Source organism: Monodelphis domestica, chromosome 1, assembly GCF_027887165.1.
Source record: "Monodelphis domestica isolate mMonDom1 chromosome 1, mMonDom1.pri, whole genome shotgun sequence".
NCBI classification, from domain to species: domain Eukaryota; kingdom Metazoa; phylum Chordata; class Mammalia; order Didelphimorphia; family Didelphidae; genus Monodelphis; species Monodelphis domestica.
Window position 1 is genome coordinate 708,874,670 of NC_077227.1, and position 15,674 is coordinate 708,890,343.

Genomic DNA, 15,674 nt, shown 5'->3' on the forward strand with positions numbered 1-15,674 from the left:
CTTGGTAAAACTGGCTAGGCAGCAAAGGAAATGAATGACTGATCAATATGTCCAATATGTAAAGCTTAGTGTTACATAAAAATAAAATATTGCTCATATATACGCTCATATTTTGCAAGGAAGGCCCTAACCAGAGTCATTTTGTAATAACTCTTGTTAATACATTAACAGCAGACCATACTCTAGTTACACAGTTCCTGGCATGGAATAATTGCTTTAAAAAATGCTTGTTGACCTGGCCCCTTATATATTTCTGCTTGATAGTCCGTTGTCTCAATTGTTCTTAATTATTTTACATAATATCTTTTTGCTTAATGGCATTAGTAGGTTGTATCTGCCTTTTTTTAAACTTAAGAATTTCAGGAATTTTTCTTTTTTTACTGGCTACTGATTCTCAATTCCTTTTCTGTGGCAGGTGGTAGAATTTGTAGCCGCAACACTGAAGCGAGCATGTGTCAGCTTAACCCAAGAGGCAGAGAGTTCTGTGGAAGCACAGACTTTGAGTATGTCAATGGGACTGGTGGCTGCCATTTTGGGAGGGGCTGTTCAGGTAAGTTGCATAAATTAGGATAAGTTTATTTGGAGACATAAAGGGAGGGAGGAGTGGTATGACTTACTTCCCTGCCCATACCAGAAATGGAAATGGATATTTGTGTGTGTGTGATCTTATGTAACTTGGATGAACATCCTGACCCTTAAAAGAATTTCGTACAAGCTAAAGGAGTAGGAAATCCATCCTATTTCTTGGAGATTTCATTTGATCTCAGACTGTCACCTGAAAAAGAGTGTGAGAAAGTAGAATAACTTGAAATCAAGAGCCAGGGAGTGTGGGGGTGGGGGTGGGGGGAGTTTGGGAGGGTTCATTCCAAGGTAAGATACTTTTGACGTATGGTCCAGGCACTTACTTTTTCAACCTTAGTTTGCTCAGCTGTTAAAAGATAGCTTGGCATCATAGATAAATCATGAATATTTGGGCTAAGTTTCTACCTCTCTCATATCTGTCTTTGTGACTCAGGGCAGGTCACCAGTAGAGGAAATTTCCCGATCTGGGTGTTCTCTATGCCAATGAAAATATAGAGCCAAGATCTATTTCTGTCCCTGAAATGGAAATAACAATAATACCTGTACTCTTTACTTTCTAGAGTTGTTGTGAGGAAAGCACTTTGGTTTTTTGTTTGTTTTTTTTATTTTTATCTTCAGTTCCAAATTTTTTCTCCCTTCTACCCCTCCACTGCCCATTGAGAAGGCAAGAAATATTATACATATGAAATCATGCAAAACATACTTCCATATTAGCCATGTTGTAGGGTTGGGAAAGCAAGAAAAATTAAAAAAAAATGAAAAACATACATTTCAATCTGCACTCAGACTTTATCTCCTTTCTCTCTGGGAGTGACAGCATTGTTCATCATGGGTCCTTTGAAATTGTCTTAGATCATTGCATTGACTAGAGCAGCTAAGTCTTTTACAATTGATCATTGTTACAGTATTTCTATTACTGTGTACCATGTTTTTCTAGTTCTGCTCACTTCATTTGGCATCTGTTCATTGAAGTCTACCCAGGTTTTTCTGAACCCCCACCCCATCATTTCTTAAAACATTATAGTATTCCATCAGTCACATATCATAACTTGCTCAACCATTCCCCAAGTGACAGACATCCCCTCAATTTCCAATTCTTTACCACCACAAAAAGAACTGCTATAAATGTTTTTGTACACTTATCTCTTTGGTGTACAGACTTAGTAGTGGTATTGCTGGATCAGAAGCACTTTTATATCCTTTTGGATATAGCTTCAAATTGTTCTCCAAAAATGTTTGGATCAGTCTACAACTTCACCAAAAGGGCATTAGAGTTTCTGCTTTCCCATATCCCCTCCAGCATTTATCATTTTTCTTTTCAGTCCTATTCAGTCAATCTGATAGGTGGGAGGTAGTACCTCAGAAATGTTCTAATTTGCATTTTGTTCATTTTTAGTGATTTAGACCATTTTTTCATATGATCATTGATAATTTTGATTTCTTCTGAAAACTCCTTGTTTTATCAGTTGTGAAATGACTCTTATTTTTCTAAATTCCCTAATATATTTGAAAAATGCTTTTCTTAAATTTTTTCCAATTTACATGTAAAAACAATTTTTAGCATGTTTTTTTTTATTTCAAGTTCTAACTTCTATCTTCCTCCATTGAGAAGGCAAGCAGTTTGATATAGGTGATACATGTACATCATGCAAATCATATATATAAATCATATATTTTTGAGAAATGAGACCTTAGAGAAATTAACTGTAAAAGTTCCCCTCTCCCAGTTTTCTGCTTTCCTTCTAATTTTGGTTGCAATGGTTTTATTTATGTAAAAACTCTTTAATTTAATGTAATCAAAATTATCCATTTACCTCCCTGTTATCTTTTATTTGGTCAGGAACTTTGCCCTTTTCCAAAGATCTGACAAGCATTTTTTTAGGAAAGCATTTTGTAAACTAAATAGCTCTATAGATAGGAGTTATTTTGCTTTTATTTTGCAAACCCCAAACAACTCTGTAGATAGAAGTTATTTTGCTTTTATTTTGCCCATTTTTCACATTTAACCACAGACTATTTTGGAAGTGATGTTCTGCTTTGGTGGATTTACAGGCTAACTAGCATTTGCTCCAGAGGCCATCTAGAACCCAGCTCCTGTTCCTTTCATTGCTGTTTAAAGACAACTTCAGGCAAAAATACAGACCTTCCCAGCTGAACACTGGTGCTATTTTCACATTCAATGTAATGTAGCTGCTCAGGGCTTTGTTTCCAGCCACTTTCAAGGATGAATGTGCCTTTAAGATGCCTAGATGTGTGATTGATCAGTTAATTACATATTTGTATTAGCATAGGAAACTGCTATGCAGAGACATTTTAATACAAGGAATCTTAAATCTGACTAGTAATCAGATTCTCTTGGAATAAACTCAGCAATCAGCCTGTGCAGTCAGTGCACAGTGCAATAATATTCATTTTTGAAGATTCTGATTCTTGAACTATTAAGATTTGCTTTGGTTTGGTTCAGTCAGCATCCATTTAAGCACCTTCTGTATGCAGTGGATCCTGCTAGGTACTAGAGATTCAGAGATGAAAAATTATGTTGTTTCTGCCCTCAAAACTTTTATAATTCATTAGGGAAATGAATGAATGAATGAATGAATGGGAAGCATTTATTATGTGCTTACTCTGTGGCAAGCACTGTGCTAACTACTGGCTATACAAATACAAAAGTGATAGTCTGTGCTCTCAAGGAGATTACATTCTCATTGGAGGGAAACATTACATATAGGAAAATCAACTACTGAGTGGTCCTTCAGGGGCAGATAGGAAACCCTGGGGATCCTTAGGGCTTATTGGCAGGGCAGATGACAAAGGCTGTGGGTATGGGGGGACATATCAGCAGGGCCTATGGTAAACCTTGTTGATCTTTAGGAGATGGTAGCAAGGCAACTGAAAAGAGAATAAAGCATATACACAGATAATCATAATTCCAGTTAGAATGTGATAAATGCCATAGCCAAGCTCAAATAGGAATAGATGAAATTAGAGAGGAAAGAACCACTTTTAGCAGGCAGTGGGATCCAGGGAGGGGGTGGCAGATTTTTTTTATACCCTTACCTTCCATCTTAGAGTCAATACTGTGTATTGATTCCAAGGCAGAAGAATGGTAAGGGCTAGGCAGTGAGGGTTAGGTGACTTGCTCAGGGTCACACAGCTAGGTCACTTACCTTGGGCCACATTTGAACTCAGGTCCTAGTTTCTAGGCCTATCTCTAAGTCCACTGAGCCACCTAGCTGCCTTGGGGAGGTGGTTTCTTGAAGAGAATTAAGCAGCTATAGAGACAATCCATTTCCTTGGTCATAACCTGTACAATATTTCCCTAGATTTTATTCTATTAGGAAAAGGGATTGGACAATTTCTTATCTCTCTTAGCCATCCTCCACTCAGCTGCCAAAATGTTTTTCTTAAATGCATGCTTGACCATTTTCCTCCCCTACTCAAGAAATTCCCCATGACTCCCTATTACCTGATCAAAGATAGATCTCTATTTGGCATTGAGAGCCCCTTCCAGTCTTCATACATTTTGCTTCCCTCCCTCCCTCCCTCCCTATTATATGGGTCTCATTCTTGGTCTTCTCTCACAATGCTCTGTTGCCTGCCTCTAGGCACCCATGTACTTGTATACCATCCCCTTTCACCTCTGACTTCCAGGCTCCACTCAGGTCTTTCCTTGTGCCAAAGCTCTGTCTTACTTCCTGCTTGTGGTCCCTTCTCGGTGAGGTTCTCTTTATTTTTATGCTAGATGTATAGTAAATACATGTGTCTATTGATAGAGTGAAAATAGAAGAGAATTTCACTGGGATATGTATATATCCCTATGTATATCTTTGTGTATCCACATAGTATATATGCACATAGTTCCTGTGTGTTGTCTCCCCCATTTGTGCTTTGAGGACAGGGACTAGGTGTTGGCTTTCTTGTATCCTCAGTGCTACACAGAGGAAGCAGCTAATAAATGCTTGTTGAGTGATTACTGGAGCCAGGCTTTCCTTCAGCTGTTCAGCATTCTTTGCTTTGCATTTTTCCTGGAGAATGGGCCCTTTTCAGCTTTTAGTTCAATTTTGGGGCTTCCATTTCAGCTTCCAAAGTCATACATGGAGTAGATCCACAATTTAAATAATGACAAAATTACAGGGCCAATGTTTTCCCTTGTTTGTTGTATTTTTGGTGAGAGAGAGATTGTGAGAGAGACAGTGTGTGGTGTGTGTGTGTGTGTGTGTGCACATATGTATGTGTGTATTTACCAGTGAATTGAAATAGAGTTAATTTTGTATGTGCCAATTTGAACACTTGAGTTTTCATCTTCATAATTGATGGCATACAGAAAAAAGTAGGCACCCACTCTACAGTTCCTTCTGTTGTATTTCTATTTTATTCTGTGTCTCAATGCAAAACTCATCATTTGGCTCAGTTAGCTAGCCTTAGTGTGCTAGAAGACACCACTGGTCTGACTGATTCAAATGTCTTTTACCTTTTGAGCCCCAATGGAAAGAATGCTCACCATTGGATCAAAGGGCTTAAATTTGAATCTCTGCTTTGCCACTTGCTACCTGCATGACTTTGTAAGTCATATGATCTCTTTGAGCCACAAGTTCCTCACCTAGTTCTGAAGTTTCTCCTGACTGTGTAGCTGTGACCTTTTGGTACCCAACTCATCAGCAGGAAGCTGGATTCCCTCGGCTTGACCCTCACTTTTGTCTCATACACTCTGAAGGGTATCTCCTTCAGGGTAATACTTTGCTTCTTGCCTGTGTGTTTGGGTTGGGGGTGGGGCTGGGAATTGCCATATAGTTCTGAATTTTGCTTTATGGAATATAACTATCTATATGGATAGAAGATTGTGCTTGACCCCTACTAAGGGATTGGGAGACTAATGGAACAGATTACATTTGAGGCTTTTATTTTCCCTTTCTAATTTTATCCAATTATGGCAAATATTGGAATTTGGAGAAGGTAGTTACTAAGTAAAACTATTTTGAACTCCCAATTAATTTCCTAAAGGTCGGGGTTGCCCTTTGGCAAAAGTACAAAGTGACTGATGTCTCCCTTGTATCTATTTCCCAGATCTCCTACTTTTTCCCTTGCCTAATGGGTTTATCAAATGTTCCTCGATCCTGATGTCCATCCCAGTGTGCTTCTCTTCAGGGCTTACCCACTCCACATCAAGACCTACTTGTACTCTTCCCTGGGTCTTTTTGCTGTCTCTGGGATACAGAAACTGCCTGATTCATCAGAGAAGTGGCCTGAGCTCAGAGCTCATTAGTGGCAGGTCGTCATCGCTTCCTAGTTCTGTCCTCACTGAGTGAAGGTGTGGGTTACTGGTCTCTGCCCTGATCTGGCCTGCTTCCTGATAGCTCTGCTGATACTTCCTACTGTCTCTCCCATCCAAACTCACCAGATCCTTCCCAAAACACACACAGTGACACCCACCATCACCCCTCTCCTGGGCAACTCTTGTCTGATGCCACCTGATCAGACTTTCTTCATGCTCCTTCCTTCATTTCACCCAGGGGATGCTTTGTAACCTCAAGGCTCTGTCTCCATGGCTCCTAAGTCATCGCAAAGATGACCTGTTGCTCCCAGCTGCCCTGGGTCCCTTAGAGCCTCATGTGCCTGACTGTGTCTGCTGTGGAGGAACATCTGTGGAGATCCAGCCCTCTCTCTGTTCCTTCTTGGGCTTTCTGTGTCCCATAAATAGTCTTAATTGTGTCCCCTTCTCTATTTCTGGTACCTAGGTAACTAGGGCTAATTTGATAAACTGAGATTTTAATGGCATAATAAATTAATGGAGTCAGGGATTTTTCTTGCTTGACTCTAAAAGAATGATTAATTATATGCATTTCAGGTACTTTGACAGATTAATGAGGAAAAAGGTCAGGGAATGTTTTAGTGTCCCTCCCTTCACCTGAGCCCCTTCCTACCTTTCTATTCTTCTTGTACTTTACCCTCTTTCATAGACAATGACTTCCTTGCTGTTTTTAGAACAAGATTTTCTATTTCCTGACTATGCATTTTCACTGACTGAACCCATGCCTAGAAGGAATGCCCTCCTTCCTCATCTCTTTTCCTGGCTTCCTTCAACACTTGGTTTGATCCCCACCTTTTGTAAGAGGTCTTTCCTAGTCCCCACCTTATCTATCCCCACACTGATAGCACCTTTCCTCCAAGATCAATCCATCAATCAACAGGTATTAAGCACTTACTGTGTACCAGGCACTTTGCTAAGTGCTGGGGATCATGTCCCATGGGTGCTGTATATTTGCATATATACATTATATATATATATATATGTATGTACATATATAAGTACTCATAGTTGTTTGATGTGACACAATGGATAGAACACTGGCCCTGGAATCAGGAAGATCTGAATTCAAATTCAGCTTCAGATACTTATTAGCTGTGTAACTCTGAGTGAACCACCTAACCTCTGTCTGCCTCAGTTTCCTCATCTGTAAGATATGGATAACAATAATACCTACCTTTCCGGGTTGTTGTGAGGACCAGATCAGGTATTTGTAAAGCACAACACAGTGCCTGGCACATGGTCCATTATTGTTATCCTTTGGACTAAAAGAGGACCAAAATGACATCGCTATGTTGAGGTCAGCATACAGGGTGTCCAGCTGGCCAATCAGACCAATATAGTCTTAGAAGGCTCCATCACAGGTTGGGCACAGAGAGCCCAGGTGAACAGTTGGGGTGGAAATGTCCCTAAATGTGCACATTTCACATTTCTTTTGAGCCATTGTAATTCTGCTTTGCTCATAGAGCAAAGTGCCTTCTTTGATGTAGGCTGCCATGCTGGATGGTTCTGTGCCAGTGTCTCCCATGTCTTACAGTCAATACTAAAGTTCTTTAGGGAGAACTTGAGAGTGTCCTTGTCTAACTTCTGACCTCCAAGCAAGTGCTTGTCTTGTGTGAGTTTTCTGTAAAATAGTCTTTTAGGTAAACATATTTGGCATCCAAATTGTACTCTCTGCGGTAGAGTACGAATGCTTGGCAGTTCAGCTCAAGAAAGGACCTCCATGTCTGTTACTTTATCCAGCCAGGTGATCTTCAGAATCTTCCTAAAACAATTTCAAATGGGAGCAGTTCAGTTTCCTAGCATGGCTCTAGTATACTGTCCAGATTTCACAGGCATACAGTAATGGGGCACGTGGGAAGTGATACATAAATGTTAGCTAAATGGATATCCATGCTTCCTGCAGAAAAGGCTACTAAAATAGTGCACAGATTTTGGAGAGCAGAGCATTTTCCCTGGCTCTTATACTCACTGTTCAGGTCAGAATTTTATTTATTGTTTTTTTTCCTCCCAAAGGCCATTGCCTTAATTTATTCCTTTTTTTTTTTAACCCATAACCTTCTGCCTTAGTAACATTTTAAGACAGAAGAGCAGCAAGGGCTAGGCAATTGGAGTTAAGTGACTTGTCCAGGGTCACCTGACTAGAAACATTTATTCACTTCTGTAAGATGTTATGCTTAACAGATTGCTGGTAACTGATTAATTCTTCTTTGTAGTAAATATGTACCTTGTCCTTTTACCACCTGATCAGAACTGAGCTATATCATAGAAAAGTTTGGGAATATTCTTAAGCTGCCAGATTCCTATGTGAAGTTTATAAGGGTAGTAGATCATTATTATTTCCCACAAGTTCCTTGAGAAACATCAGCTTTTATGTGGGCACGATATCTCTCAATATTAGATCTAATACTGGTCACATGTTATATGGGAAGATAATTTTGCTAAGCATTCATGTAGGCTGTCCATCTGATAGAAAAAATTCTGAAGGGGCAATGGGGCCTCATTGATTTTTGTGAGTTCTTGTTCATTGGAACAAGTACACACTAGTTCATTCATTGTCTTTCTAAACTCCTGGTGGCGTCTTAATTCTGTTTACTATTATGTTGACTCCAGGGGCCACTGAGGTAGATTTTTATCTGTTTCAGATCACTCTAAGTTTTTGGCACAATTGTTTTATTATCTTCCAGGACTGTGAACTGACAACTCCCAAACAGGCACCAATCCTCAAGTCTTTGCTTGTCTGGCACAGGTTTAAAGATTATTTCCCAAAATGCCATTCGTTATAAAAACCCATTTTCTTTCTTTCTGTACAGCCTTTATCCTGAGGTTATGCCCTGCTGGAATAACCTAGCTATATTTTCTTACTGTGCAAAGTATTTAATTTAAAACTGACAAATATAATTTTTTTTAACCCTTACTTTCTGTCTTATAATTGGTACTAAGTATGTATTCCAAAGCAGAAGAGTAGTAAAGGTTAGGCAATTGAGGGTAAATGATTTGCCCAAGGTCACACATCTAGAAAGTATCTGGGGTCAGATTTATACCAAATATTTCCCATCTCTGGACCTGGAAATCTATTCACTGAGCCAGCAAGCTGCCCCAACACATGTCTTATAAAGTGTTAAATTATAAAAATGTACTTGTGATGACTATTAAAATCTGTCACTTTTTCTGGTCCAACAATTTTAGATAACAATTTTAAACTCCCTAAAGGACTATAAAACTGTATATACTTTTTGACTCAGCAATACCACTACTAAATTTGTATCCCAAAGAAATCAAAACAAAAGAAAAAGGACTCATATAAAACAAAAATATTTATAGCAGCTCTTTTTTTGTGATGGCAAAAAATTGGAAATGTAGGAGATACTTGTCAGTTAGGGAATGGCTGAATAAGTTGTGGTACATGGTGTAATTCAGTCCTGTTGTATCGTAAGAAATAGTGAGCAGGCAGGTTTTAGAAAAACCTGAGAAGACTTACACGAGCTAGTGCAGAGTGAAGTGAGCAGAACCAGGAGAACATTGTTGTACACAGTAATAGCAATATTGTATGGTGATCATCTGTGAAAGTCTTAGCTACAATGATCCAAGAAAAACCTAAAGGACTTATGCTGAAAAATGCTATCCACCTCCAGAGAGAGAACTAATAAACTGAGAGTGCAGATTGATATATATTTTTTCATTTTATTTTTCTTGCCTTTTGTAGGGGATGAGGGGAGACAGCAATATGGCTTTGTATGATTTCACATTTTTGTTGTTATCATTTAGCTTGCTGTCTCAGTGGATGGGGGGAAGATAATTAAGAGCTCAAAATTTAAATGAAATAATAGTAATTTAAGAAAACAAAATCCATCACTCTGCTATATGTGCTTTTTTTCTGTAGCTCACCATAAAATATAGACTTTTATTTTTTGATCCTATGTATTAGTACAAGTCCCATTAGTATATCAGTCATTCATTCAGCCCTTATTATAGGCCGGGCACTGTGCTAAGTACTGAAATAAATTATTTATCCCAATATAAATAAGGAAGTAAACATAGGAATCGTAATCAAGGATCAGCTAAATCTCTAAAGAAGAATAATTAATGATAGAAAAAATATATAAAGAATAAAGGCAAATACTTCTGTTAAATTTAAATTGTGGTTGGACTCTGAAATATATATTATTTAGGTGGTCCCAGGCATTTAATTTTAAATCCCAAAATGAATTACTAAAGTAAATGGAATTTTTGGTATTTTATTTACAATACTTACAATAGAAGGAAGATATTAAGAAACGAGAGAGAGAGACAGAGAGACAGAGAGAGCCAGGGGAAGAGAATCTCAAGATGATGGGCCTTATTGGAGGCTTCAAGTCAGCTTTTCACTCACCAACAGAGATAGTCTTAAAGAAGTCTGGGTGTCGGTCTTCCAGTTGGTCCTCTGTCCTTCACTCCAAGCCCCGGGTGACTGACTATGTGTCCACTTCAGTCTTTTTTCCCCTCTATTTAAAGACCTTTTTCTCTTGTGTCACCTCCTCTAAATTCCAATCACAGCAGACACTTTTCTCCAGGACTGCCCATTCTTTAGTTCTCACCTTCTTTGGTTGATTTTCTCCAGGACTACCCATTCTTTAGTTCTCACCTTCTTTGGTTAGATTATATCTTTTTGGGTTACTTAACACCTCTTTTGTGTTCACCTTTTGTAGTTACTTAACACCTTTTTGTGATTAATTCACCTTTTGTAGTTAACGCCTTTTTGTAGTTAAGATCTAAAAATAGATTGTAGCTTACAATTCTAGCTTCACTCTAAAGGAAGAGCTAAGTACCTTCATTGTTATAATCAGGAGATTACAATTTTATCTTCACAATAAAGAAAGAGCTAAGTATCTTCATTGTTACAATCAGAAGATAGCTAAATCCAATCTTCACAACAGACTGCTGGCAGGAGTCAGGAATTTCTTAGGTAACAAAGTAGTTACCTAAGAGGTAGTCTCTCAGTGATCGAGAATGACTATTGTCTTTGTGCATTATCATCTATTGATGTACCCTCATATGGCTTTGAAGTCCAAAGGCTGAGGCGCAGAGTTTGTGGCACACGGGGCCTGGGACGCCAATTGTTACGGGAGGTGCAGTTGTGGCCTGGTGTCGGCGTTCATGCACAGCGGCAAGATGTCGACGTCGCTCATCTTCAAAGGTGGTGGAGGCCTGGTTAACGTGGGTTCGCCAGCTGCTTCTGACAGAGGCAGTGAGTTCTAGTTGCTTTGGTGTAATGCCAGCCCACTTCAAGTTTGACTTTAGCTGATCCTTGAATCTTTTCTTTGGTCGGCCTTGTTTCCCGAGTCCAGCTGACAGTTCACCATAGAATACCTGTCTTGGTATTTGCGGTGGGTCCATGCGGAGGACGTGTCCAGACCATCGTAGCTGGGTTTTGAGGACCAGGACTTCGATGCTGGTGGAGTTGGCTCTGTCGAGGACTTTCTGATTAGTGATTCGGTCCTGCCATCGGATCCTCATGATTGACCGGAGGGAGCATTGGTGGAATTGCTCCAACTGCTTCATGTGCTTCCAGTACAGTGTCCATGTCTCACAACCGTACAGGAGCGAGCTGAGGACCACTGCATTGTACACTTTGAGCTTCATCGCAGTGCTTACACAGCTGTGTTGGAGGACTTTGGAGAGCAGCCGCCAAGTGCCTGGCTGGCCTTTTGGATCCTGGCATTGATCTCGTGGTCTAGGGACCCGTCCTTGGCGATGGTGCTGCCCAGGTACTTGAAGGTGTTGACGTTAAAAAGCTGTGTGCCGTCGATTGTAATGCACGGCTGGTTAGTTGGCCTCCCTGGTGCAGGTTGGAACAGCACCTCTGTTTTGCTGAGGCTAATAGTCAGGCCAAACAGTTTTGTTGCGATAGAGAACCTTTCCACAGTGGTTTGGAGATGATTTTCTTGGTGGGCCATGAGAGCACAGTCATCTGCGAAGAGAGCTTCCAGGATGAGTCTCTCTGTGGTCTTTGTTTTTGCGGTCAGGTGGCGAAGGTCAAATAGTGAGCCATCCAGTCGGTATTTGATGTAGACGCCCAGATTTAGATCCATCACAGCATGTCGTAATACTTGGGTAGCATATGAATGGTATTCACTTTTCATAGTATGATGATACTTTTTATTTAAATTTGGTCAATTTTGAACATTATTCCCGGTTACAAAAATCATTTTCTATTCCCCTCTCCCTTTCCCTTCTATAGCCGACGCACAATTCCACTGGGTATTACATGTGTCCTTGATCAGAACCCACTTCCATTTTGTTGGTATTTGCACTAGGATGTTCATTCAGAGTCTACATCCCCAATCATATCCCCCTCGACCCATGCAATCAAGCAGTTTTTTTTTCTTTGGTGTTTTTACTCCCACTGTGTTTCCTCTGGATGTGGATAGTGTTCTTTCTCATACATCCCTCCGGGTTGTTCAGGATCACTGCATTGCCACTAATGGAGAAGTCCATTACATTCAATTGTACCACAGCGTATCAGTCTCTGTGTACAATATTCTCCTCGTTCTGCTCCTTTCACTCTGCATCACTTCCTGGAGGTTGTTCCAGTTCCCATGGAATGCCTCCACTTTATTATTCCTTTGAGTACAATAGTATTCCATCACCAACATATACCACAGTTTGTTCAGCCATTCCCCAATTGAAGGGCATCCCCCCATTTTCCAATTTTTTGCTATCACAAAGAGCGCAGCTATGAATATTCTTGTACAAGTCTTTTTCCTTATTATCTCTTTGGAATATAAACCCAAGCAGTGCTATGGCTGGATCAAAGGGCAGACAGTCTTTTATCACCCTTTGGGCATAGTTCCAAATTGCCCTCCAGAATGGTTGGATCAATTCACAACTCCACCAGCAATGAATTAATTTCCCGACTTTGCCACATCCCTTCCAGCATTCATTACTTTCCTTTGCTGTCATGTTACCCAATCTTCTGGGTGTGAGGTGATACTTCAGAGTTGTTTTGATTTGCATCTCTCTGATTATAAGAGATTTAGAATACTTTTTCATGTGCTTATTAATGTTTTTGATTTCTTTGACTGAAAATTGCCTATTCATGTCTCTTTGCCCATTTATCAATTGGAGAATGGCTTGATTTTTTGTACAATTGATTTAGCTCTTTGTAAATTTGAGTAATTAGACCTTTGTCAGAGGTTTATGTAATGAAGATTGTTTCCCAATTGGTTGCTTCCCTTCTAATTTTTGTTACATTTGGTTTTGCTTATACAAAAAAACTTTTTAATTTGATGTTGTCAAAATTATTTATTTAACATTTTGTGACTCTTTCTAAGTCTTGCTTGGTTTTAAAATTTTTCCCTTCCCAATGGTCTGACATATATACTATTCAGTGTTCACATAATTTACTTATAGTTTCCTTCTTTATGTTCAAGTCATTTACCTATTCTGAGTTTATCTTGGTGTAGGGTGTGAGGTGTTGATCCAAGCTTAATCTCTCCCACACTGTCTTCCAATTTTCCCAGCAGTTTTTATCAAGTAGTGGATTTTTATCCCAAACGCTGGGATCTTTGGGCTTGTCATAGACTGTCTTGCTAAGGTCTCTTACCCCAAGTCTATTCTACTGATCCTCCTTTCTGTCTCTTAACCAGTACCAAATTGTTTTGATGACCACTGCTTTATAGTATAGTTTGAGATCTGGTACTGCAAGGCCACCTTCCTTTGTATTTTTTTTTTCATGATTTCCCTGGATATCCTTGATCTTTTGTTCTTCCAAATGAACTTTGTTATGGTTTTTCTAATTCAGTAAAAAAAGTTTTTTGGAAGTTCGATGAGTATGGTACTAAATAAATAGATAAGTTTGGGTAGGATGGTCATTTTTATTATGTTAGCTCATTCTACCCATGAGCAGTTAATGTTTTTCCAATTGCACAGATCTAGTTTTAGTTGTGTGGAAAGTGTTTTGTAGTTGTGTTCATATAGTTCTTATGTTTGTTTTGGCAGATATATTCCTAAATATTTTATATTGTCTAGGGTGATTTTGAATGGAATTTCTCTTTCTAATTCCTGTCACTGAGATGTGTTGGAGATAAATAGAAATGCTGGTGACTATTGTGGGTTTATTTTGTATCCTGCGACTTTGCTAAAGTTGTTGATTATTTCCACTAGGTTTTTAGTTGATTCTCTAGGATTCTTTAAGTAGACCATCATATCATCCACAAAGAGTGATAGCTTGGTCTCTTCATTGCCAATCTTAATACCTTCAATTTCTTTTTCTTCTCTAATTGCTACTGCTAGTGTTTCTAGTACAATGTTAAATGATAGACGTGATAATGGACATCCTTGTTTCACTCCTGATCTGGCAATCTAGGTGATATGGATGATTACTTACAAAAATATAAATTGCCTAGACTAACAGAGGAAGAAATAGATTACCTAAACAACCCCATATCAGAAAAAGAAATTGAACAAGCCATCAAAGAACTCCCTAAGAAAAAATCCCCAGGTCCAGATGGATTCACAAATGAATTCTATCAAACATTCAAAAAACAACTAAACCCAATATTATACAAACTATTTGACAGAATAAGCCAAGAAGGAGTTCTACCAAATTCATTTTATAACACAAATATGGTACTGATCCCAAAACCAGGTAGGTCAAAAACAGAGAAAGAAAACTATAGACCAATCTCCCTAATGAATATAGATGCAAAAATCTTAAATAGGATACTAGCAAAAAGACTCCAGCAAGTCATCACAAAGGTTATTCACTATGACCAGGTAGGATTCATACTAGGAATGCAAGGATGGTTCAATGTTAGAAAAACTATCCACATAATTGACCATATTATCAAGCAAACTGACAAAAATCACATGATTATCTCAATAGGTGCAGAAAAAGCCTTTGATAAAATACAATACCCATTCCTATTAAAAACACTAGAAAGTATAGGAATAGAAGGGCCTTTCCTAAAAATAATAAACAGCATATATCTAAAACCATCAGCAAACATCTGCAATGGAGATAAACTAGCTTCACTCTAAAGGAAGAGCTAAGTACCTTTATTGTTACAATCAGGAGATTACAATTTTATCTTCACAATAAAGAAAGAGCTAAGTATCTTCATTATTACAATCAGAAGATAGCTAAATCCAATCTTCATACTTCTAACATATAAAACTTCCAGCTTTATTGCTGGAAGCAACTTTAGAGAATTTATTCCAACTTTAAAACTTTGAACTGATTTAAGAATGAAAAGATTTTCTAAAAAACCCAACATGCAACTTTCCTACCATGCAGGCTTTTCCCCAATATGCAGGCTTCCCAACAGGAGATAGGGCAGATGGGTATTCGATCTGGGTTGCAATGGCTCTGTTCCTTTCTCCCACTTGAAAATGTAAGAACAGCATCAGCCAGATAAAAAGAGGACCTGTCACCAATTGGCATATTGCCCCTTCCATCTGAATTGGGTGTTAGAAAAGTTCTAAGACTTGGTTATATGTGGCCTGTGCTGGAGAAATAGTTAGAGGAGAATGGGTGGAAATCAAGCCCTTCAGCCTTAGCATTCTCATTTTTCAGTTAGAATTCATTTCTGCTACAAATTCCTATCCAGAATTAGAGCATGCTTTGTGATAAACAGTCAGCACCTTAATTCTTTTCCAAGCCTCCAGCCTTGTTCTATTTATTGCCCTTGATCATTTCACATAGTGAAAAATCTGGTTGTATCATATTGAAAGGGTAGATTCTTTTTAAATAGCAATAGGTGACTTCTTCCCTCTGAAAAGTATGCCAAAAGGTAGCCAGATTCTT

General features: G+C 38.8%; 1 protein-coding gene across 6 annotated transcripts in view; it reads left to right on the plus strand.

Annotated features, from left to right (window-relative positions):
- TANGO6 (transport and golgi organization 6 homolog) overlaps positions 1-15,674 on the plus strand; it is a 220,037-nt gene that overhangs the window by 69,031 nt on the left and 135,332 nt on the right. For all 6 annotated transcript variants that reach the window (XM_001377974.4, XM_056811251.1, XM_007477352.3 and 3 more), the window contains exon 12: positions 416-550. In XM_001377974.4, the coding sequence (XP_001378011.1) occupies positions 416-550 (135 nt within the window). The remainder of the gene's footprint in view (positions 1-415; positions 551-15,674) is intronic.